Genomic DNA, 26761 nt, shown 5'->3' on the forward strand with positions numbered 1-26761 from the left:
ATGATCGAACCCATAGGAAATCAGTATGTTGTGGCCAGGCCAGTGTACTCTGCAAACACTTTTGGAGAAGAACATAAGAAGAAACACAGACATCATAAGACATTTCTGGATCATCTCAAATTGTGTTGTAGGTAAGATATTTTTAAGGCATTGACATTAGGAATAAACGGAGACTTTCTCCTAAATTTTCTAGCTTCCAAGCTCTCCTTTCTGGCTCTAGTCCATAACCAAGGAGTCTTTTTGTCTGAAGTTTCCAAATCTCCTACTCCCTGCCAGAGTTGGAAAGTTAAGTCTAAAATGAATACTGTCTCAGCTAGCGACACAGTCTTTCCAAATCAGATAATAGATGGGGACGAGGAAAATTCTCAATTGAAATATAGCACAGTTCAAGCTAAGGATAACAAACAAATTCTACTACAGCTAAAGAAAAGTTGGTCTTTTTATTTTTTAAATATGTTTAATATATTTAAGTTTTAGATAGACACAATACCTTTATTTTATTGATTTTTATGTGTTGCTGAGGATCAAACCCAGTACCTCACACATGTGAGACAAACACTCTACCACTGAGCCACAAACCTAGCCTAGTATTTGTCTTAAAAAAAAAAAAAAAAAATTCTATGATGGTGACCAGGGATCTGTTAACCTGGGTATAGTAGGAATTATATGGCTAGTTTGATCTTTAATATATTATCATCTTTACCAATTTTCCACCCACAGTTAGGAACTGAACTTAAAATTTGATATTAATTAACTGACCTGTGGTTTTCAATGTTTCAGCTGTTCCACACAAAAGGCCAAGAGAATTGCCCTCTCTTTCTTCCCCATAGCATCTTGGTTACCATCATACCGAATAAAGGAATGGCTACTCAGTGACATCGTTTCTGGTATCAGCACAGGGCTGGTGGCTGTACTTCAAGGTACTCTCCTCTCCTTTTTAGATATAATGCATATGCCTTTTGTTTTTGTGGGGTGTGTGGGTGTGGTATGGTGCTGGAGATGCAACTCAGGGTCTTGTCCATGCTAGACACTCTTTTTACCACTGAGTTATACCTGCAACCACCCTTTTAATGTGTACGATTCAATGGATTTAAGTATATTCAACAGGCTGCATATTTAACACCACTAATTCCATAACATTTTCACCCTCCAAAAGAAATCCCTTGCTCATTAACAGACACTTCACATTCCATACACCCCAACTTATCCCCTTAACAATGATTCTCTGTCTCTATGAATTTCCCTATTCTGGATATTTCATAAAAATGGATCCATACAATATGTGGCATTTTGTGTCTGATTTCTTCACTTGGTATCATGTTTTTCAGGCTCATCCATAATTGCAGCATAGACAAATAATGTTTTACATGATTATTCCATTTTGTTTATCCATTCACCAGTTCATGGACATTTGAGTTGTTTGAACTTTGAGCCTATTATGAATAATACTGTTATGAACATTTGTGTACAACTTTTTGTATAAACATGTGTCAATTGCCTCAGTATGTACCTAGAAGTGTAATTGTTGGATCATATGGTAACTCCATGTTTGATCACTTGTTGAACTGCCAAATTATTGTCTAAAGTGGCTGCTCTCTTTTACATTCCCACTAGCAGTATGTGATGATTCAGATTTCTCCATATCCTTAACTTTTGTCTTTATTACTTTAGCTATCCTAGAAGGTGAAGTGGTATCTCGTTGTGGTTTTAATTTGTATTTTTCCAATGACTCGTGTTAAGCATCTTTTCTTGTACATATTGGCCATTTGTACATCTTTGGCAAAAAGGGCTATTCAAATCCCTTGCCCTTTAAAAAAAGGTTGTCTTTCTATTGTCAAGTTGCAAAGGGTATTTATATTTTGTACATACAGTTGCAAAGAACTCCTTATCCAACATATATTTGCAAATAATTTTTCTCATTCTGTGGATTATCATTTCAGTTTATTTTTTTCCAGTGGTGCTGGGGATCAAATCTGGGGCCTTGCATATGTAAGGCAAGTCCTCCACCACTGAGCTACATCTCCAGCCCTTAGTTTCTTGAAAATATCCTTTGAGTACACATTTTACAAATTTTAATCAAGTCAGTTTATTTGCTTTTTTCTCCAATTGCTTATACTGTAAGGGGTCATTTCTTAGAAATCATAACCTAACCCAAGGTCACAAAAATGTATACTTGTTTTTTTTCTAAGAGATTTATGGTTTTCATTCTTACATTTGTATCTTTGATACATTTTTAATTAATAAGGTAACTTATTTTGTTTCCTTAAGATAACTTATTTTAAAGTTCCAACCTCAAATATCAGAAAAATCCTAATGAGAATTTGTGACATTCCCTTGCACAAAATAAGGATCCTTCTGCTTGTGTGTTTACAGGTTTAGCATTTGCTCTGCTGGTCACCATCCCCCCAAGATATGGGTTGTATGCAGCCTTTTTCCCAGTCATAGTCTACTTTTTTTTGGGTACTTCCAAACACATATCTGTAGGTAAGTCAGTTATGGTGCTAATGAATGTTTTATTGCTTTTTCTTTATGAGTTCTATTAGCCATCATTTCCCCTAAGACCTAGGACTGGGATTTGGGTAAAGGGCAGTCTTTGTATATACTGTATTGTAGTATGTGCTCCAGGGAGGCACAGGCTGACCACAGTTTGCCTTCTATTAATTAGGACCATTTCCAGTTCTAAGTATGATGGTGGGAGCAGTGGTTACAAATGTAGTCTCAGATACCAGTACCACGATGGAATCATCCAATAGCACAGAGAATAATGACTTGATATTGGAGCAGAAGAAACTAGTGGTGGCTACAACTGTCACGGTCCTTTCTGGAATCATCCAGGTGAGCACTTTCTCATAATCTGCTTGTTTTGACTAGTGTGCATTTTTCTGGGAATTTTCCCCCTCCTCCCACACACTCTTCATCTTCCCTTTGGTTTGTGTCCCTTGTTCAGAGGCCCAGAAGAAGTGATTTAAAAAGTATCACTCTCCACAACCAAAGGGTTGGGAAGGGGAGACAGATCCACATTGCAAAAAACAAGTGAATGTGCATCTAGATAGAAGGGAAAAAAAGGAGGAGAACAGGGTGGTGCAACTGGTAAGGAATTCAATGCTCAAGTCAATAAAATCACTTAGTACAGTCATAAAACATAACAAGTAATAGGGACACTAGTAACTTTGGGATTTTTTCTTCCTAATCCTTCAGTGACTCCAAGCTAATTGCAAGGGTTAGGGGCTTTGCACTTTGAACTGTTCATATCAAAGATTTGAGGTACAGTAGAGAAGATCATGGTGGAACCTAAAGACTCACTCTCAAACCACAACACTGACATCGTTTTGAATAGAGAAAATTCCATGGAAACTTCAGGATGTTGCTCAAGTTTACTGATAGTGAATTTCTTGAAGAAAGAAGAAATCAATCTCTACAGTACATAATGTGTGTCCTACTTACTGACAAATCATGCAGTCAGTTGTTTGTAATACATTTCTGAACCTAAGAACAGAAATAAAACCCAACTGGACTTTGTGTACCCAGAACTTTGTCTTCATTCTGAAGACATGAGAGGAAAGAAAGGCCAAATAAAGGCCAAGAAAGTCCATTCCATTCACTTTACTGCAAAACCCTGATGCTTTGAGAGGAATTAACTACCCTTGTTCCCCAGCTAGAACCAAGCACTTTTGATGTCCAATATGCAATTACGTGTTTCTTAAACAGTCAAACAATGTGCTTGAGAGGATGTGAATGGACACTTACCCATGCATGCTGTAGCAGCTAGAAAGTGTTGATTTCAAATTACATCAGCAAATTTATGAGGGCTGATGATAGATAAGATTCTGCTATAAATGGTTTATGGTGAGTCTTCTGAAGACACCGCACCTATAAATAAGGGGGGTGGGTTAAATCTTGGGGGCATATTGGACTTAAGTCCTCTTTTCTTTGAACATCATGTAACTTTCAACCTGGGGGGTGGGATGGGAGGGAATTAGAGGGAGGAGTCCTGAATGGGAGTTTTCTGGGAGGAGAGACAGCAGCCTTTTCAAAGCCTGTGCATGCAGGGTGAACCTCTAGGTTGGAATCCTTTCCATGGCTGATCCTTTAGTTTGCCGAGGTGTACTCTTAATCTACATTAACACACGCTTTTGTCCTTCTCTTGCCAGCTGATCCTGGGGGTTCTGCGGATCGGATTTGTAGTGATCTACCTATCTGAATCCCTGATTAGTGCCTTCACCACCGCTGCTGCCGTTCATGTGTTGGTTTCCCAGCTCAAATTCATGTTGCAGCTGTCAGTTCCAGCACACACGGACCCATTCTCGATTTTCAAAGTAAGTGTTCCCCTCACTTAAAAAGAACTATTGAAATACATACGATTCACCGCGTTTCTCCTAGAGAACCTTCCTTTAGTGCCCTTGCTGTAGGGCAAACCTACAACTTCCAAAAATCAATGGGTTGTGAAATTGATTCACATTATAAAAAGGTTGGTAGAAAAGAGAGGAACACTGAAAATCAACCACATCTACCATATAGTTAATGTTAACAACAGAGGAAAAAAAAATAACCACAATCTAAGTGTATTATTAAAAGATTTGCTATTTTTTCCTGAGTTTTAAATTTTTTTTCTCAAAGTCTAATTTTCAAAGAAATTTGCTTATCAATTTATTATATTTCCCTATTTCTCATAAATCAAGTCTTTTGGAATTGAAGTTTCCGAGTCCTTTATGAATATCTGTTCATAGAGCAAAAGAAAATTGCTCCACAGGTAGAACAGTGGTTCTCCCCTCCCCCAAAGAAAGCAAAGTAGAAGTATTAAAAGATGAAATTACCATAAATCTAGTTTTGCAGATATTAATTGGCTTTATTTGTAATTATAGAATCAAGCAGTAGTTTGGACCAAAATGATTCAGAAAGCTTCACCCTACCACACAGTCTGGTTACCTTTATAGTCAGAGGAAAGGAAGTGACTTAGAGAAGATGGAAGTAAGGTACAGAGACAGTCTGACTGGTTACAGCTCATGTCTGTCTTTGTTTGAAGATGGTTTGAACTGTCAACCTCTTGTGACTAGCTGAGTGAGACTCAGCTACTTGTTACAAGAGTAGTTTAATCTATGTACACATGAAGTTATGTTATTACATAAAAAGAAATTTACTTAGGTCAAATTAAAACAGAGGTAGTTTTAGACCAAACCTTATTCCCCCACTTTTAATTTTGAGAGATTAACTCAGTTTTGTGGATAGTGATGTCACTCTCTGTCATCATCATAAATGGACTTAGTCTCAAATTCCACTGGAAAATAGTGGAACAGTGGGGTTGGTAAAGTGGGAAGAACAATACAAAAAAAAAATTGATTGGTTGAAGGCTGATTACTTCTGGTTTAGTTTCTCCTCTTTCCCCCAGGAGTTAAAGCAAAGGGGACCATATTATTAAGCTAAGTCAGGCTGAAATCACCTGCGTCTAGCAGGGGGAAACTGTTATGTTTTGAGATCTATCTGCTTTCTTAAAGTTTCATCTTGGTTATGTGGCATTCAGCATGAGTGACTTCATTTTGGTTTGATCTGGTCCGGGGGAGGTCTATTGCAGGAGCTCAGTTTAAAACAATGACCTTCCATCATTTCATTTAACAATAGGTAGTCTTCTTAGTACTTCTATCAAAACAATCTTGGAGACAGATCTTGCTCCTTATTGGAGCAAACAGTCTCTCATTCCTGTCCAGAGCAACTCCTGTCTTGGCCCCATAGATATGCAACCCTCTGACTTCAGGAAGTGAGAGCAGCATTTAGGGAACTATTTTCCAAAAAGTGACCTGGAAAATAAGCCAACAAATACGAGGGAGTTGAACCTTTAAAAGACCAAGATTTAAGGGAATACAGGCCAGGCTTAAAAAAAAACTATCAGGGGCTAGGGATGTGGCTCAAGCGGTAGCGCGCTGGCCTGGCATGCGTGCGGCCCGGGTTCGATCCTCAGCACCACATACAAACAAAGAGGTTGTGTCTGCCGAAAACTAAAAAATAAATATTAAAAAAATTCTCTCTCTCTCTTTTTTTAAAAAAGAAAAAACTATCAGGGATTAGGAGTTATTCCTTGGATATAACAGCAGTGATGGTTGTGAAATAAAGAACAACAGCTAAAGAGAACTAAGTGCAGAAAAGATCTGTTGTAAACTGTGAAAAGTATCCAACAAAATTTGACACTAGCCAAAGAGCTTCTCAGAAAAAGAAAAAAAAAATGACAGATGTCCCCCTACACTAGGGTATCACCTCCACTAGGCTAATTTACCCTTCTCATACATATTTCCATGCTGGTCTTTACGATTTTGTAGTTTACATTTGACAGGAGCAGAACAGAGACTCACTATCCCTCTCTGCCAGTCCTCCTGCTTCAATGTATATTTTTATCTATTTGGAGGTAAGTGTTGTATCCAAATTATGCACTAATATAGGAGCTTGGTGTCTTTTTTTGTAACTGTAGGTACTAGAGTCTGTATTCACCCAAATAGAGAAGACTAACATTGCAGACCTCGTGACATCCCTGATTATCCTGTTTATTGTATTTGTGTTTAAAGAGATAAATCAGCGCTACAAGTCCAAACTTCCAGTGCCTATCCCCATCGAACTTATCATGGTAATTGATCATCTTAAAAATTTCTTTCATATTCTAGTGTCATCATGTCAGAAAGTTTTCATCATCTGCAGATTTTGAGGTTTTAGTGGGGCAGATGCTATTTCTGCAGTTTCTGGGTGTACTGTGTAGTAGAATTTTTCTGTTCATTCTGAATTTAATAACTTCCTGTTATGATTTTGGGCTTATTCTTTCCATGTAAGACAAAGATGGTGCAGAGAGCAAGACCTCTAAGAAGACCAGACAGCAGACCCATTTGAATTAGAGATGTGGTTCTTTGCTTAACTGGCAGTCAGGATTGCCTCAGGACCTCTTTTAAAAAGAAATAGCAAAGCCCAGGATAGAGAGTTTATTAAAAAGTCCAGGGTGGGTTTTGGCAGTGTTCCCCCACCCCAGGTTCAGACTGTTGGTTGCATTAAACATTTCTAACTTGGGCAATTTGCAACTTTGCAGACGGTGATCGCAACAGGTGTATCCTATGGCTTTGACTTCGAGCACAGGTTTAACGTGTCTGTGGTTGGGCAGATGGATACTGGGTAAGTGTGTCTTCTATGCTGGTGTCTCCGTGAATCAGCAGAGAGTGAGTAGACAGCAGTCACAGGAGAGTGCAACCCTGGTGAGAAGCCCCAGCACTGCACATGAAGAATGAAAGCTGGCTGCTGTCCTTCAAGGAAGTAGCTACAAAAGGAGTCAGGGTCCACTGTTAATATCAGGAAGTTTCTCCTGGTTAGAATAACTCACAGCCAGGCCAGCAAGGACGCACATGAAAGTAAATGTTAGGAAAGTAGTGAGAGTTAAAAAGTAGGCAAAATAAACCACTTCTTCTAAAGAAGCATCAACTAAAATCAGATTTCCTTGTCTGTAAATTACTATAAACAATACATAGTGCTTTGTTTGAGGTTACTGGAGCCAAGTTCCGAAAGTTCAAAAGAAACACTGAAGGAATACCTCTACACCGCTTGAGCAATCGATAGGCACACTGGCACACTCTGTCCTTTCTCATGGTCAAGTTCAAAACAAAGCCAGAGCAGCTTTCCCAGCTAGTACAAGGAATTTGAAAATATATTTTATTACATTTAGTGGATTGAGAGGAGAGATCTCTTTTTGTGTTGTCCTTTCTCTGCCCTCCAGGTAGCACCAGTTTCTTTCTCCAAGGAAAGATCATCATCTGTCAAAACAAATTAAAGACCACTCCCCTTCCCATGCTTTACAAGGTTTTGAGAATGCCAGAAGTCAGCAGTTCTATGTATATCATTATCTTAGAATAGCCAAATTCCTCTAAGAACAGATATATGTATATTTTTAAGCAAAAAATATATTTTTATCATCAGCTCTTCAGGTGTTCCATTTAATGAATCTCAAACATCACTTCTGTGAAGTTGTGAAGTGGAAAGTAGGCTGAAACTAAAAGACTATTTCTAGATTTTCCCTCCACCCTGTAACTTTCAGGTGATTGCACTGTGTGCTGGAAGACGCCAAATCAAAAATAAATAAACAAAAACAAAATCAAAGAAAGTCTGGTCAGAAGCAGACGTTTTGAAAATAAATGATAAACTTCAAGATCACTGAGTGACAAAATATAATTTCAAGGTCAATGGACCTCTCTCTACAAGGAATGTGGGGTGGGGGAAGAACCTAGCTCATATTTATTAACCATTACACTCTACAGAAAGGCAGTGTGACCCATTAGGTAAATTCACATGTTCTAGAGGCAGAGAACAAATAACTAAACTCTGTGCCTCGATGCTCTGGGCTATAAAATAAGGCTGAAAAGAATAGCTGTCATACAGGATTTTCAGAAGGATTGAACTAGTTACTACATGTGCCATGGTTACGTGCCCAACCTACAATTAGTGTTGAAACTGCATTATGACTATTACTCATTTAGCATCCGAGTTAGGTAAGAGGCACTTGATGTGCTGTTTTACACTCTCATTTTTTTCCTAAGCAACAATTGAGCATTTTAAATGTCTGTTAATTGCAAATACAATATTACTGGAAGATAACGATCATTAATTATAGTTGTTAATGCATATTAATGCTATTAATGCATATGCCACTTTACAAATCATTTTCGTGAAGACACACACACACCAAATGCAAATAACTTGGCCAAAGGGAAGTGCTGGTTGAAATACTGGAGGAAACACAAAGGATGTCATTTAGATGCAGAGGGTCCTGTAATAGAAGCTGATAGGCACTTTGTATTTCACTGTGTATAAATAGCAGTCCTATTCATTATTTTATTTGGCCCTCCCACAAAACTATGAAGAAAAAAAGAACAGTTGTTATCATCCTCACTTTACAAATGAGGAATCTGCATCTCAGGAAGGATAAGTGGCAGACCAGAAATGAAGACTTCGGACTATAAAATCTCCATCACACAAGTTTATGGCATTCAGAAACTAAAACAAAAGAATAATAGTAAGGTCTGGGTTATTTTGGCATCAAATGCAAAATTTAATTATATCAGAAAACAGGGATGGGGATGTGGCTCAGTGATAGAGCACTTGCCTAGCATGTGTGAGGGCCTAGTTTCCAACCGTACCACCACAAATAAGTAAATATATAAATAAGCAAGTAACATTCCTACAACCTTTCTAATTTATGATGTCAGCCGAGTATAGAAAAATGTACTTCTTCCAAATTAAAGCTGAAAATGTATTATCAAAGATGTTTATAAGCTGGGCATGGTTGCACATACCTCTAATCCCAGCGGCTCGGGAGGCTGAGGCAGGAGGATCGCAAGTTCAAAGCCAGACTCAGCAACGGCGAGATGCTAAGCAACTCAGTGAGACCCTGTCTCTAAATATAATACAAAATAGGGCTGGGATGAGGCTCAGTGTCAAGTTCCCCTGAGTTCAATCTGTGGTACCCTTCACCCCCCCAAAAAAAAAAATATTTACAGATTGGATCCAATTAACCCACTTCCAATATGTTTTAGATCAGAAACAGATGTTTATAGGAACTGAGCATTTTAGTAAATTGATATTATGTTTAAGATATAATACAACTAATAAACATATCTAACTCTCTAAGTTCATGAGGCATAAGCACAGAAGTATCCCTTGTGAAACGAACATTTCTCTGACACTCTATCACTTTAAACTATAACCCATGCTCATCAGGGCCATGGTTGGCTCTGGCAGCTCTCTGGAATGTGGGGCAAAGTCCAAGACCCACCTGTTTGCTAGGGGTTTTTCATGAAATGGTATGGTTATCAAATGACTTTTTCTTTTTCTTTTACTTTTCTTTTCTTTCCTTTCCTTTCTTTCCTTTCTTTCTTTCTCTCTTCCTTTCTTTCTTTCATTGTTTTGTTTTGTTTTGTTTTTCTTCCCTTGTCTCAAAATTGTTTGCTCAAAGAGCCTTCATCTATGGATAACTATTGGAGGCACCATGGGCGATGCTTTGCAATGTAACAATACAAGCAGAATGTAAAATATTTTGCAAGAAGCTTGTAGGGATAAAAGTGGACATCATAATGTAGGTGTGCTGGCAAAATCACTATCATTGGACTGGATTTAAAATCTTTTTTTCAAGCCCAGGCAGTGTTGCTTTTCAACAAGATGGCAAATTCCAAAGGTCTCAGTAGGACTAAATTTTTGTTAAGTCACACTCAATTATTCTCAACTTTGGGGTCATCCAACATTGGGCTCTAATTGTAAAACATATTCAGAGTCTATTCATCACTACTCCCAAACCTCTGTCACATAGAGTGAGACATAACTCAGGCAAGATTGCATTCATTCCTTGATTTTTTCCAATAATCACATGAATTTATAAGCTAGTTGGTGACACGCAAACTCGTTGCATTTCAATTTCAGATTTGAGCCCCCTATTACACCCGATGTGCAGATTTTCCAAGACACCATAGGAGACAGCTTTGGCATTGCGATTGTGGGCTTCGCAGTGGCCTTTTCTGTTGCCAGTGTCTATTCCCTCAAGTATGATTATCCAATTGATGGCAATCAGGTAAGTACATAATCTACCCTGGGTCTGATTAGGCAACTGTAAACAATATTTTGTGCACACAATATTCTTCTAAAACAGAAAACTTCTAAGAAAACTTCTTCCTTGTTCTCCTTCAGGAGTTAATTGCCTTGGGATTGAGTAACATATTCACTGGATCATTTAGAGGCTTTGCAGGGAGTACCGCCCTCTCCAGATCAGGGGTCCAGGAGAGTACAGGAGGCAAAACACAGGTATTTCAATATCCTTGCTGCAGGGGCCATCCCAGAATTCATAACCAGGAAAACCAAGCTAAGGGCAGAGTGCAGATTGTGAAGAGAACTGTTTTGTCTGCACAGGTTGCTGGGCTCCTCTCCGCTGTCATTGTATTGATTGTCATTGTGGCCATTGCCTTTCTTCTGGCACCACTGCAAAAGGTAACACTCCTCTCCCTTTAGGTAACGTGGCTTTCCTTGGGGTGATAAAACAAGGGTCTTGGCTCTTAAGTTCTGAAAGCACAAACTAAACTAGGGAAAATGAGGTAACAGCACACTCTCAAATATTCTCTTTAGCCAGTCCTCCATGGGTCAAAAACATTTTCTTTTCCTCCTGGCAGCATTTTATGAATGTTAGGAATGCAGATGCCCAAACTACCTTATCTACTCTGCTCTGTGCATGTACGTAATGCAGAATATAATTAATGTTTAAGCAGCAGAGCGCCCTGGCACTGTAGCTTCAACATGATTGACTGAAGTGGAGATTTTCTTCAAGGCTGAGGTCATCACAGGCCGTCTATCTAATGCAGAGAGTGGTGCTACCAGCCACACAACCTGTTCTCAAAAATACGCCCTGCAGCTCCTAGAGGTTTGGTTTGACTCCAAAACCAACACTGTCCGCTTGCAGGATGAGAGCAAAAAGTTCAAGGTGTCTAATCAGACCCAGCATAGGTTGTGTACTTACCTGATTGCCATCAACTGGATAATCATCCAGGGAATAGATGCTGGCACATCTACAGACTTCACCTATTCACCCTGGTGCTCCCCTAACTGTGAGGGGTTAGTTAAATGCTTGTAAATTGCTGCAGCATCCTCATTTAAAAAAATAACATCAGACCGTGGAAAACATAGGATCGCTAGGAAACCAGATGATGATGAATACAATGCATTGCTCTTTGTGGTTCTAATATGATTCGGAGGTAGTATATAAAGTACTGGGTTAGGAACTCTGTAGATCTCTTCTAATTCTGGCTCTGCCACTTATTTTCTGTGTGCTTCTATGCCAATAACTTTACCTCTCTGAACCTCAAGTTCTCTATTTGTAAAATAGAGAGGAAATTAGTACCCAACACACACAGCTGCAAAAATTAAATGAGATGGTGTAGATGAAGTACTTAACCTAGGTCATTAACATGAAAGTTCATTAATATGACAGTCATTAATAGTATTATTATTATTATTATTATTATAAAAATGTTCTATTGTTCTTCTCACTAAAAGGATATATAGTCCACCAATGTCTACTGGCTGTTATCTAAGCTTTTTTCCCAAGTTGTTTAGTAGCTGAAATGTGAATTTAGTCCCAGGTTTCTGGACATCCATTGGAATCTTCCCAAAGAGCTTCATTGGTTCGATCTGTCTTTAAACAATGTGGAATACTGTTTGCCAAAAACACATATCCTCCATATACTGACTCTTGATTTCAAAATTGATAACAAGGAAGAAGTCAAGAAGTCACCACTATATAAATAGAAAAAAATGTGTACCTCAATAAAATTAACTACGAACACTTACCCTTATATAAAGCACCCTACTGTGTATCCTTAGAGTATAAATGTGGGCTCTTCCTCCCCCCAACAAATTGGAGACACTGAAGAGACATTTGCCATTTAAAATCCTCTTTCCTGAATAAACCACACTCCAGGACATTGTCCAGAATGTCAATCAAAACACCTTCCTCAAAGAATCCACGTGATAATTCTCTTTAGATGATCATGTCAGGAATGTCATTCAACCTGAATAGCAACTTTGCTTCTTATCATCATATGAAGGAAAAAAAAGCTCATAATAAATTGGACTACATTTGTTGAGTACCTCTTAAGTATCAGCAGAGTTCTAAGCATTTTATACCTATTTAGTCCTTTATATTAATTGCAATGTGAATGTCAGGTTCCAGGTAAAATCATCCCCCTTTCATTTCTATGGTTTCTCAATGCTCTACTCTACTTTTAAAAAGTACTCTATTGTATATATATACATATATTTCATTATAAATTGCTTCAAAGTATTGTTCCATAGAACACTGACCAGTTGGAAAATAACACCTAATGAAAAAAAAAAAAATCTCTAAAAGGTTGAACTTGACTTATTTCACACTTATACTAAAGTCCTACAAAAGAAGGAGGGCCATTGCGTACAGAGTCTTGTGAGTCTCACACCAGCAACTACAGCGGTGACATTTCTTTTTTAAAAAATATTTTTATTAGTTGTTAATGAATTATTTTTTACTTATTTGTATGGCAAGCACTCTACCGCTGAGCCACAAACCCAGCCCCAGCAGTGACATTTCTTAAAGCTGTAGTACACTATCAAAACCTGGGCATTGACATTAGTACGGTACTAGTAAATAGATTACAGACTTTGTGCTGTTTCCCCCTACTTCTTAACTGACATTTATTTGTATGCAATTTCCTTTTAAAGTTACTTAAGACCGTGTTTGTTCTAAACAATGATCTCTAGTCTCAGAATGAATCAAATGAACAGCTTAGATAATGAAATGTGAAAGTTACTTGTGAAAATTAGAAATACCTGAATCACTTAAACTATCTTCAAGATATGAAAACAAATGCTGCATTTTTTTTGGATATCGGGCTTTCACGGTATGAAAGTAGTCAGTATACTCAGAGCGGAACAGCTCATATGTCGCGGGGGCATTCCTACCATTGTGTTAAAATCTGAATAAGGATGCATATACTTAGCTATTCATCAGGTTTCACCAGACTTAGCACAACTCTCACAAGACCAATTATGTCATTCTTGGGTGCAAAGAACTGGAAGCCTGAGCTTTTTGAGGAAGTCTGAGTTGAGTGAGTCCATCATTCTGTGATGTCAACACTGGGGCTTTGTGAGAGGCTGTGTTGTCAGTGGCAAGTACTAGCTTGGGGAATATTAGTTTGTTTTTAATTATTCAACTGAATAATTATAGAGCCACTCCCATATGCATTCACTGTAATACCTTCTGCGGGTACACCAGGAAACAAGACACATACAGCTCATGCTGTCAGAGAGCCTACCTCAAGTCTTGGTTAGCTTTTTGTGATCTTTAGCTTCCTCTTACAAAATGGCACCATTGCTGGTGTTCACCAAAGATTGGGATTCTCATTCCAGAACCTCAAGTTCCCAAAGCTTTTTTTTTTTTTTTCCTCCACAAAGGGCAACCCCCATCTCCTCAACTTTAATAAATAGATACACATTACACGGGCTTTGCTTAGGGAAGAATTTATTCTAGTGCTTACCTGCCAAAGTTCTGAAGATCTACCTTTCTCTGTCCCAAGGTGGAGGCTAGTAAGTGCCCTCAGATCATCTATGGCATAATCACAAAGAGCAATTCAGCCCTTGTCACTGTGGGGACAATAAATGCAGGGGCTAGGTCAGAGTTCCAGCTCTAATGTGTCTGTCTTGCATGGCATTGGACACCGGAAAAGGGTGTACTCTTTGATATGCTTTGAGGCCCACTAAAGGACTTACTTATCTTCAGCCTTCACCTTTGCTTCTATATGGTTTATTTGATTAACTTAAAGTACATGTGCTGTCTCTGTGTTTCACAGTCTGTCCTGGCAGCTTTGGCACTTGGAAACTTAAAAGGAATGCTGATGCAGTTTGCTGAAATAGGCAGATTGTGGCGAAAGGATAAATATGATTGTGTAAGTAGATGCAATGGTACTGGAAAAAGAGATGACTCAGGATGGTAGTTTAATGTTGATGTAAAATATATATTTACATTGTAAACGCTACGAAATTTTATTTCTATATGTCTGTTCAAAACAACCTCAGATTGTTTTACTTGCCATCTTTAAATTGCATACTCTAATGGACATTCTCTGAGATTTTAATATAAAAGGTTGGACTCCCACAAGTAGAAAATGCTCCACACAACACTAGTGCAGGACTTTCTTAGATCTACCTTTTTTTTTCTTTTCTTTTCAGTACCAGGGATTGAACCCTGGGGTGCTTAACCACTGAGCCATATTCCCAGCCCCTTTATCTTATTTTATTTAGAGACAAGTTCTCACTGAGTTTCTTAAGGTCTTGTTAAATTCTTGAGCCTGGCTTTGAACTGGTGATTCTCCAGCCTAAGCCTCCTGAGCTGCTGGGATTTCAGAAGTGAGCCGCCATGCCTTGCAAAACCTAATTTTTTCTTACAGTCATCATGAATGCCACAGAAACTCTGAATTTTAGGGTGGATTTTACTTTCGTTCTCGTTTCAGAAAATCTGTGAAGAATTGAAATTCTGAACATTCCTTCTGGAAAACACTTTTTCTTTTGAAAAGGCTCCCCCTTGCTCTCAACATGCCTTGCTGTGAGAAGCACAGTCCATAATTTACTCAAGGCCAAAGTCTATGGTGTAAAAATGCTTGTCGGCATACACTGTGGTACTTAAAGAACATAAAGTAATAAGTTACCCTTGGTTTACTTTTGTCCCTGATAGATCATTGTGGGGATTTAAACACCCTTTTGGCATGCTAAAAGTCTCTTAGAGACAGTAGCCATTGATTAAGTGAGCAGACCAAGAATTAAATTGGTATAGGCTCTACCAGTTAATTTTCTGATTTTAACAACTAGGCTGGTTCTGGAATTTTTGTTGTGAAAATTAGACTGTTTCCTTTACTGGTTCAGAGGTGAAATTAGAAATAGATGCATTTTCTTTGGCTCTTTTTATATTTGCTAGTGTTTCTGAGGCACAGACCCTGGGTCTGCAGAAATGACCTCTCAAGACAGGTGTCCTCCTACATACTTGGCTCCCTGGACCAAGATAACAACTTCCAACCTCTGCTTTTGGCCCCGGAAGTTCACACGTTCTCATAGCTCTGGACATAAAACATTGTACTTTACTCAAAGTAAATTGTATGCATCTGTTGCTTTCTTTTTACAGTTAATTTGGATCATGACCTTCATCTTTGCTATTGTTCTGGGACTCGGGTTAGGCCTGGCGGCAAGCGTGGCATTTCAGCTCCTCACCATTGTGTTCAGGACCCAGTTGTGAGTGCTCATTGTTCTCTGCATCCTGGCAGGCTTCGACCTGCACAATCAGAAGAGTAAAAACTTTGTCAAGGGTTAAGAGGAGTTTGGCTAATAAGCATGCATATCTATCAGGACTAACAAGTACAGCCTTTCTCAGATTGCTCACCTCAAGGATGGAAGGGCAATAGAATGGCCCAGCTACAGAGCGAGAGCCCAGGGAGAAGCTTGCTACTGGTCTACTTCTGGCTTTGATAATAATTCAAAGAAATCATTTAGATCTCTGAGTCTGTTTGCCCACCTGTAAACCAGAATTGATCTATGCTAAGTGAGTTTAATTTCATTGTCTCAGACCTGTTAAAACACGGGAATGTGTTACTGAGAAGACAGTGAAATTCTCCAGCCTTCTTCATAGGTTGTTAAATTGCACTCTCATCTTAAAAGCCTGGAGCTGGGTTAGAGAACTTCTCAAAGGCCCCTCTAGGTCTTAATGTTCCACAAAGACTGGAATTATTCTTAATAGTCATGCAGTTCAAGCATCTTTCTGATGTTTAAATCTTTGTCATATAACATCACCACCATGTGGTGATTCAACCTGTATTATATTAAGTGGTGTGATTATAAGGAGAAAGAAGGCTCCATGGGAACTAAGGCTTTCTAGGGCAGAAGTCACCATAATAGTTAAAGTGATTCCTTGACTAACAGAATATGCTGGTATTGAAATACATTGGTTTTGCTTTTGCACTTTTTTATTCATTTACATTTTTATTGGATTCTTTACTGGGACCCGTCAAATACAGAAACAAACTGAATGGTCATATAATCAAGTAATTTTACTTTTCCATGTCTTCATTCATATCACTGCCTTACCTCCCTTAAAAAGCTATGGTATCCAGAATGAACATGGCAAAAGGTTACGGCATTGCTTTGTAAACTGGCAAATAGGAAACACTGTTTTAGGAGCTGTGGGAGGACACAAAGATAAGTAAGCAAAATGTCTGCCATCTAGAGTCTCTGATGGCATAATGATTCCCCAGTTTTTTAAAACTGAAAAGTGAACCTGTGTTGATATGCTAGAAAGAAAACAATGTTAGCTTATAGGTCTAACAAATATGCATGAATAATTTATTTGCTGTTGTTTTTCCCTACAGTCCAAAATGTAGTACACTGGCTAATATTGGAAGGAGCAACATCTATAAGGACAAAAAAGACTATTCTGATGTAAGGGAGATTCATTTTTGTCTTTGACTTGCTAAATGATATTGATATGAATCTACTGGGTACCATCTAATATTCCTTCTCTGCCTTATAGATGTATGAGCCGGAAGGAGTGAAAATTTTCAGATGTCCATCTCCAATCTACTTTGCAAACATCGGTTTTTTTAAGCAGAAACTTATAGATGCTGTAAGGTTTGGGGTTGTTCTTTTTTTTTTTTTTTTTTTTTTTAATTTTGTTGAGTCTCTGGGAATGAAATCTTTGGTTTTTAACAAGAATGTTATTGACTTCATGTATGCTGAGGCTGAGTTGTATCAGCGTTTTTTTGTGTTCCATGTCCCACAGCAGGTGAAACTGCCGTATAAGGGATCCATTAATGTGTTCTGAAATAAGCCTCTTTAGATGAGGTCCAATATAGAATCCTTTAATCCAATTCTGCTATAGAGTTAAAAAAAAAAAAAAAAAAGACTTACCACAGGTTTAGACTGCTGGTCTTTAATAGATATTATCTTACATATTTTCTTTGGGCATCAACTTCAGAGACAACAGAGGAGCATTTAATATTTGACTGGATCATGGAAGAGATAACAGTTGTAAATGAATATTTAACAGTAAATACTGGGTGTTGGTAAAGGTGAGAAGGAAGCAGTCTTTAATATTGGGAAACAAAAGCTCAGAACTCTTCCTAGATACAGACCTTTTGGTCTGATCTGTGCCTTGCATAGAGTTGCCCTAAGCCTCATTATCATTCAGTATGCATCAGATATTACCCTACCTAAGTTGGGTTGTTTTTGTTTTTTTTTCTTAAGACTCCAGACAGTTTTTATTGAAAAAATTATATGTGGTGCTGAGGATCGAACCCAGGGCCTCACACATGCTAGGCGAATTCACCACCGCTGAACCACAACCCCAGCCCCTTGGTTTAGTTTTTTGGTTTTTTGTTTTTGGGTAGCAGGGATTGAACCTAGAGGCATTTAAATGCTGAACCATATCTCCAGCCCTTTTTTATATTCTATTTAGAGGTAGGGTCTCACTAAGTTGGTTAGGGCCTCAGTAAGTGCTGAGGCTAGCTTTGAATTCTCAAAACTCCTGCCTCAGCCTCCGGAGGCACTGGGATTATAGATGTGCACACCACCATGGCCGGCTGCAACTATTTTTTAAAATGGGATCCTTTTGTATATATGGCTTTCTATATTCCCTTTCTACTTAATCTAGTATCTTTCCCTCTAACTACATTTTTTTTTGGCCAAAGATTTTTGTTACATTTTTGATTCCCCTTTCTTACTACTCTTGAACTAAAATTATAACAATAAGAACACATTTGTGTTGAAAAGGGGGAAATGAAGGTTAACTCTAGAGCTAATAACAAAATTACAAAATAAAGTCATATAGGGATAGGTTTTATAAAATATAATCAAATAAATTGTAATAGAACAAAAATTATATACAGAAGCAGAATTCTCATTAGGTATCACTATACTCAAATAAAATTCCCTAATAATAGTGAGGGCTCAAAATACAAAAGAATTCAAATGAGGCTTACATCTATTAATGTATCATTTGTAGATAACTCCTGGACTGTATGGAGAATTTTAAATGTTGATAATTGCATATGGACTAAACGAATCACAGGTCTGACACAATGTTGTTGCTGATGTTGTTTAAATCATGTTTGGATTTTATCACAGTATCCTTATTTTGTGTCCTAAGCCCCTAACACATGGCTAGTTATAAGAATTATGCTATTGAGGTAGAATATTCTGTACTCTTGTAACACAGCAATGGGTTTTTCAGGTTGGCTTTACTCCACTTCGAATTCTACGCAAACGCAATAAAGCTTTGAAGAAAATTCGTAAACTGCAGAAGCGAGGCCTGCTACAAGTGACACCTGTGAGTTGCCTGGCCCATTCCATGTGTTTATATAGCTAACAGTTCAGTAAGATATAATTCAAAGTATGAGTCCTGTTCCTTTAAATGAAATGCCAGATAAACAAGTTATTCCATGTATCAGTGTTATTTCAAAAATGGTCTCCTCAAATTTTTTGTCTTGGGAAAAGTACCAAAGACAAGTGTCTACAGTCCCATTGCTTGACCTGACTTTAAATCTATGTTCTAGAAACTCCTTGGTTATCCTCAACATACACATTTTTCACAGTCAGGATTATCATGCTTGTATCCTCTCCTGCAGAAAGGATTTATATGTACTGCTGATGGCTTCAAAGATTCTGATGAAGAGCTAGACAACAATCAGATGGAAGAACTAGATCAGCCCATCAATACCACAGATCTACCTTTCCAGATAGACTGGAATGCTGATCTTCCCCTCAACATCATGGTCCCCAAAATCAGCCTCCACAGCCTTATTCTCGATTTTTCAGCCGTGTCCTTTCTTGATGTTTCTTCAATGAGGGGTCTCAAAACGGTAATTTATTTATTTTTCTTAATGGAAATAATCAATCATTAACTAAAAGTAAAAATTATAGTTATGGAACGATGTTCCTTTAGATAATACACACTGAATTATAGGTAAAATTTAATCTTACAATATTCCATGAAAGGACTGAAGGGGAGGGAGTGGTGTGTTCCGTGAATTCTTTAAAAGTGCATTTCCCATGGAACTGCTTACAATTTTGAAGGTGACCAAACCCATTCTAAAGTAGGCTGAGCCTTCTCTCAGACCACTATGCTCACACTCCTGTACAATCTGGGCATTGAAAATGGTGCTTTCAAATCCTGTGGGCATGTATCTAACATTATCCTGAAATCAGAGAAGATTTGGAAAGGTCAGGGAAACAGCGGAATAGTGCGTCTTTTTTTTTAATACTCATTCATTATAAGTTGATGAAATTTCACTTGGCTATTTACAATAATATCAAAAAACAGATATATAAAAGAACAAGAGTTACATGTGATTTAAAAACAGGGCAAAAACAATCAAGTTGCAGGTCTTTCCACAATTTCATTAACATTTTTAAAAGCAAATAAATATGCAACAAAGATGCAAAAACAGAAAATTTAAGAAATTCTACATTTTCCTTAGGTTTTCACAGAAATCTTCCTAAGTAATCTGAATTAAGATAAGATCTATTAAATATGAATAAGCTGGACACAAAATTAGGAAATGGGATCAGTTTAGTTTTCTTCCACCTTATCTTGAAATTGGTTTTGACGCTACATAATTCTCAAGACTGCTTGCCTTTTCTTTTTTAGTTTCATTTTTGTTTATATTAGCTTTTTTTTTTTTTTTTTTTTTTAATCCCAGCAGCATAGCACAAAGGACAGGGACAGGGTTTTTTTTTTCAAACCCCAGCTCTTAGCTCCAGATTTCTAAAAATGTTTGTTGATGATGGTGATAATATTCATCATCAGCATCTAACCTGATCAACAGTTCATGGAACTGTTTAATATTGCTCCTATCATCACTGATATCTATTTTTAGCCTAAAGACTAATACAGAGGATAAATATTCCTCAGTGCTAGATACATCAAGTAACTGTGGACAGGAACAATGAATGACATATAGGCCGTAGTGTTTTGTTTTAATGTTATGTACCCAGAAAGCTCTAGTTCCTATCATCCTCACTAATGATATTAGTTTAAAATTAAATCATAGAGCCAGGCACAGTGGCTCATGCCTGTAATCCCAGCCACTTGGGACGCTGAAGCAGAAGGACGGTGAGTTTAAAGCTAGCCTCAGCAATGGCGAGGCATTAAGCAATTCAGTGAGACTCTGTCTCTAAATACAAAATAGGGCTGGGGATGTGGCTCAGTGGTTAAGTGCCCCTGAGTTCAATTCCCAGTACCAATAATAATAATAATTAATTAATTAAATCATTCTTGATGTTATGAGTTTGAGGCATGAGATTTTCTCAGAACACTTCCCTCAAGATTGATCATTTTTAACTTCTTATTGAGGAGGGAGGAGGGCTGTTCTATTCAGGTTTCTTTCTTTCTCTCATAGAACCTTGTTTTTAACTTTAGTATCTACCTATGCTATTACCTCTGTTCAAAATGTAAAAGGTTCTGAAAGTAATATATCCCCCAGAATTGTTTTCCTTATGTATCTGATAAGTGATACTGTTCCCTAAAAAACAAAAAAAATGCACTTTTTTTTTTAAAACAGATTTTGCAAGACTTTATCAGGATCAATGTAGATGTGTATATTGTTGGAACTGATGGTAAGTTCTTTTATATTTATTTTATGCTCTGATACTAACTGCAGGCTCACTGCCAATGCTTGATCTAGACAGCCTCTCTGAAAAAACAGGTATTTTATACAATCATCAAAAAGGAAACCTAATTCCCAGTTGAGCCAATAAAATTCCCTATGGAAACAGTTTCACTGTGTTTGAGTTGTGTTGATATATAATTAAATGAATTTTACAGTTTGAATTCTTAGTAAGCATCAAATGAGCAAACATTATTTTTTTACTCCAAACTTGCGGCATTAGTCATGTTTTGTGTCTCTCTTCCTCTCTTCCCTTGCATTCCTCTGCTATAACATCTTGATTTCGGCTTCCCTTGGATAATGAGAATGCCCTTGTCAATGTTATGGTGATGTCTAGCTTCTCAAGATTAATGGCCTCCTTTTCAGTCTCCTCCTGCTGGAGCTTGCTTGAACATTTGACCGTTTTATTGGCATTTGTCTTCAAAATTCTCACTCCCTTGACTTCTGTGAGTCGAATTCCCCTCCTACCTCTCTAGTATTTCCTCTGTTTCTGACACTGGTATCTCTCCTATCCCTTAGAAGTTTGTCTTCCCAGCCTTCTATCTTAAACTCCACAGTTCTACTTCCATGAACTCCTAGTCAATATCCTTCACCCTTACAATAACTTCAAGTGTACCTACATGTTAATAGATCCCCATACTATACCTCCAGTGCAGACTTTTCTTCTGAGCTGCAAGATCCATGTATTCAATTGTCTGCCTGTCCCCCCCAGGCACCTCCGACACACGTATTCTAAACTATATAAATGACCCTTTTTTCCTTCCTAAACTGCTCCTTTCCTATGTCAATTACCACATCACTTTTCATCCAGTTGCCCAAAATAGAAACCCCAGAACTCTCTTTAATTTCTCCCTCTCTCCTTCCCTTTACAGGTAGTAAGCCACCAGCTCCTAAAAATATTTCCCCTTAAGTCAGTCTCTTCCTTGGGCGGGGATGTGGCTCAGTGGTAGAGTGCCTGGAAAGCATGAGGCTCTGGGTTCAATCCCCAGTGCATATCCCCCCGCCCCCCCCCACAAAAAAAAATCAGTCTCTTCCTCTCCATTTCCACAGCCTTAATCCAGATCATTATAAGACCTTTCTAACTAGTGTTTTTGTCCATTGCTAGAATGATCTCTTATCTCATTTTTTTTTCTGACTAGAAAATTCCTTCTAGAATTTTCCCCAACAATAACTGTGACAATTTCTTCCTTACCCAGGCAGTGCACTGGATCTTCAGACTGTTTGCATCTGTAGAATGCACATCACATAATTCTGCGGTTCTGCGTTTGTGTCCCCACTAGACTGTAATCTCTTCCAAGGGCAGTTATTAGTATTGTTTACCTAATTATCTAGTTTAGAACATGCCACACAACTACTATTGGCTCTGGGAGTGGCTATAGCAGTGAATGACAAATCCCTGCCCTTGTGGAGCTTATAGTTTCATGGGAAAGTCAAATAATAAACAAAGCAATATTTAAGATAGTACTATAAAGAACAAAGCAGGGTTAAGGATATAGAGCCATGGGCATGTTGCTATTTTAGACTAGCCATTAGGGATACCCAGTAATGTGACCCTTGAGAAGAGACTGAAATGAAATATGGGAGTCAACCTTGACAGTATCTGAAGTGTATTTTAAGTGTATTTATTTTAAGTGTATTTTAAGGAGTATCTTGTACAACCAGTACACAGATCTGCAAGGAGACAGAATTAGCACCTTTAATCTCTCTTGCCCCCTATCCCCAAGTCTACAGATATATTCAGTTCAAGGGTTGCTTAAAATTATAAATTTTCTCACTCAACTATTAACTCTTAATTTACTAAACAATTTTATTCCTTCCCCATCATTCCAGATCTCTTTGAAAGTGTCCATTCCTGCTGCCTGGTATCCCTTCTCAGTCAAACCAACATCACCCCTCTCCCCCACCCTCTCCCTTGGTCACCTGTCAAAAGCTTGCCTGTGAGCACTTTTCCATCTCCATACTTTTGCTCCTCCTCTTCCTCCAAATCATAGATACTAGAAAAGTGACATCTATTCAGTTAATTTATCCCAGATACCCACCAAGAGGAAACAATTTTTACCTACTGTCTCAGAATTTCCATAGTACATACATGTCCTGCACCTCTCTTCTTGAACAACAACAACAAAAAAAATAATACGAATACCTATTGTGTGCTGGGCATTATTTTTGAAACTAGTAATAAAGAAAAAACTGGACTGCTCCTTTCCCTAATTATTTTATAAAACACTTTTTTCCTTTCAGTACTACAATTATATATAAATATTCTATGTTCCTCCAGGGTAAGACTCAGATCTAATTTTCCTTTTGATCCTTTTTATTACTCAGCTAGAGCTTTGTACATAGTAGACATGAGGTCATATTTGGTTGAATGACCTGTGCAAACAAATGCTGTTTAGTGCCTATGAGAATGGGATTTCTCAAAGGTGATGGCAGTAGTAATATGAAATCCTAAGGAAGATGCTTTCTAATAAATCCCGGCAGCTCTGGGAAAATGGGCTACAGTTAAGTAACTGGTAAATGATAGGTTTGGCAATCAAAAACCAAAGCATATCACAGATCTATCATGTTTTGTGTTTTGAAAGAATACCAATTTTTAATAACTATATTTGATGTTCTAGCCATTGAACAGGGAGATTAACTTACTAGGTTCCTGCCTAAATAAAAGTGGATTAATTTTCCAGGAAATACTTCAGATTTTCCCATTTGAATCTTTTCCTTCTTCCTTTTTACAGTAGGGCATTAAACAGGTTTATTTATTAGAAAGGCACTCTTTTAATTCCAGGAGACATTGCAATAGTGATACAAAGTTATCCTATTGTTGGAACCCAACACTTAACCAAATATCAATGAAATGCACATTTGCAAATGGAATTTTAAATTATCAACCTCAAGAGGAAAACCTGCAGCCAATAACTTCTTCCTAAGTGTTACAGTTTCTTTTCTCTCTTCAGATGATTTCATTGAGAAGCTTGCTCGGTGTGAATTTTTTGATGATGAAGTCAAGGACTCAATATTTTTCTTAACAATTCACGATGCTGTTTTGCATATTTTGATGAAGAAAGATTATAGTACTTCAAAGTTTAATTTCAATCAGGTACCAGCTCTTTGATGACATCACATTTATAACAAACCATTTGCATTTCTTAATTTTTCATTATATTTGAACATTTTAAAAACTATACTTTCTTTTTCTTAGAAAAAAGAAACGAAATCTGATTTTACCATAAATACAAATGGAGGATTGCGTTATCGGGAATATCAGGTAAGATTCTTCAACAGACTTATCTTTATCTAGATATCACAGCAAATAAATAAATAAATAAAGTAGTAGGGCCTCTTCCAGCATACTGTAGAAAGTCTAGTAGTTGTTTGTTTTTGAGTCTCTCTGCTTCATCCCTAGAAAACTGAAGCGATGCCAACAAATCTCATGGGAAATTTTGAAGAAAATTAACTCAAACCAGTAAAAGCAACCCCCCCCCCCAAAAAAAAAGCCAGGATAGAAAATAGTGATGATAGATCTCTATTCATACAGTACTGAGAATATCTTTTTTTATTTTTCAAACTACTTATAGCCATGATCTTATTCTAGCCTTGTACTAAGTCATGAGACAGAAGAGGTATTGCTATTGCTATAAATAGATGAACTAGTGATGGAGTTGAGAAACTAATCCAGGTTCATGGGATGTCCTTAGCACAGTGCTTAGCTCAACATGAAAGTTAAGTTATTTTCCTTCCTTATGAGATGACTTACCAATCACTTAACTGGATAGTTCCATTTCATTCTAGAATGTCAAATCAAAATGGGTTTTTCTTGCAGGACAGGTATATGGTGGTGGATCCCATTCATTAATTCAATCCTTACAACAATATACAAAGAGGATATCAATATTAGAAGTGAGGAAATTGGGAAAGAGTTTCAAAAAATTTGTTTAAGGTCACACACCAAATGACAATAACTGCACCTACTGAGGACAAGACCTGAGCTCTGTTCACAATAACTACTTGTATTCTTTGATGAAAGACTAATGGATTGAGGGTCCTGCAAAAATCTACTGACTTATCTTCAAATACAAGAAGACTGGTGGTATTTTTCTTAACTGAGGAAAGGTCTAAGAACAGCAAAAAAGAATGTAGATTAGAAATGAAGAAATGTTTAATGTAAAATAACCTGGACCAAAGAGTAATAGCAAAGGTCAAATGAAGAGATCATTGCAGAAAGTTAGGGGGACCAAAGATGAGAGGAGAGTCAAGTACCACCATGCTACCTCCCAGCACTGGTTGAATGATCTGTACAAACAAATGCTGTTTAGTGCCTATGAGAATGGGATTTTTCAGAGGTGATGGCAGTGGTAATATGAAATCCTAAGGAAGATGCTTTCTAATAAGTCCTGGCAGCTCTGGAAAAATACAAACTCAGCTCCTTGCCCGAGTACAATAAAAAGTACCTGGAGATAAGTGCTCTATCTGATGTGTGTGTGGTAAGAATTTGTTCCTAATTAGTAGGCTCTCCATTCACCTGATTGTTTCTTTTGCTTCTTTTGCTGAGAAGAAGCTTTTTAGTTTGAGTCCATCCCATTTATTGATTCTTGATATTAATTCTTGTGCTATAGGAGTCTTATTAAGGAAGTTGGGGCCTAATCCAACATGATGGAGATTTGGGCCTACTTTTTCTTTTAATAGAGTGTCTCTGGTTTAATTCCTAGTTTCTTGATCCACTTTGAGTTTTGTGCATGGTGAGAGACAGGGATTTAATTTTATTTTGTGGCATATAGATTTCTAAAACCCAAGAACAGTGTTTAAATATGATGCTGATCCAAGCTTTAAAACAAGGAACCATGCTGTACCTTGCCTTCCCATATTAAAAAAGAAACAGTTTGGCCAGGCTCAATGGCATGTACCTATAATCCCAGTGTCTCAGGAGGTTTATGCAGGAATATTGAGAATTTGAGGCCAACCTCAGAAAATTAGTGAGGTGCTAAACACACGAGTGAGACCCTGTCACAGAATTAAAAATGAAATAAGAGGGAATGTGGTTCAGTGGTAAAGCACCTCTGGGTTCTATCCCTAGCACCAAAAAAAAAAAAAAAAAGTAACAACACTCCTGACTTTGCTTAGAGGAAGTCAGCATTTGTGGATAGGCTACTAGCAATAATTAGAGGTAAAAACTGAAGGTGGCTGGGGCCAGGCACTGTGCTACGAAAATTCCTTGGAGGAATTCCTTGGAGTTTGTGTGGTCCCTAAAACAAATATAAAGAAATATATTTCGACAAAACATTATATTGTTATTTTGATTGGGCAAAAGCAAGTCTTTGAAACACACACATACTAAAAATAATATAACATGGATCTACATTAATCAAGTAGTAAATTATCAGTGGATACTGGTCACTAAAATTGAACACAAAAATATTTCTTGATGACTCCAGAAAATTTAACTCCTAAGATGATTATTGAAAGACAAAATTTAACAAATCTTTTAAAACAAGAACTTTTTCTTTTTGCAGGTACCACTTGAAACAAAATTCTAA

The 26761-nt window shown here is 37.6% G+C and overlaps 1 protein-coding gene across 1 annotated transcript; it reads left to right on the forward strand.

The window, feature by feature from the left end:
• Positions 1-26761, forward strand: Slc26a3 (solute carrier family 26 member 3). The gene is made up of 20 exons (XM_076862338.2): positions 1-131; positions 781-920; positions 2374-2484; positions 2666-2835; positions 4152-4316; positions 6458-6610; positions 7061-7143; positions 10432-10579; positions 10696-10809; positions 10915-10992; positions 14379-14474; positions 15704-15810; positions 16941-17010; positions 17102-17194; positions 18800-18895; positions 19194-19427; positions 21129-21183; positions 24185-24327; positions 24430-24495; positions 26738-26761. The coding sequence occupies exons 1-20, from the start codon at positions 1-3 to the stop codon at positions 26759-26761; spliced, it is 2277 nt and encodes a 758-aa protein (XP_076718453.1).

Source organism: Callospermophilus lateralis, chromosome 1 (assembly GCF_048772815.1).
Source record: "Callospermophilus lateralis isolate mCalLat2 chromosome 1, mCalLat2.hap1, whole genome shotgun sequence".
NCBI classification, from domain to species: Eukaryota; Metazoa; Chordata; class Mammalia; order Rodentia; family Sciuridae; genus Callospermophilus; species Callospermophilus lateralis.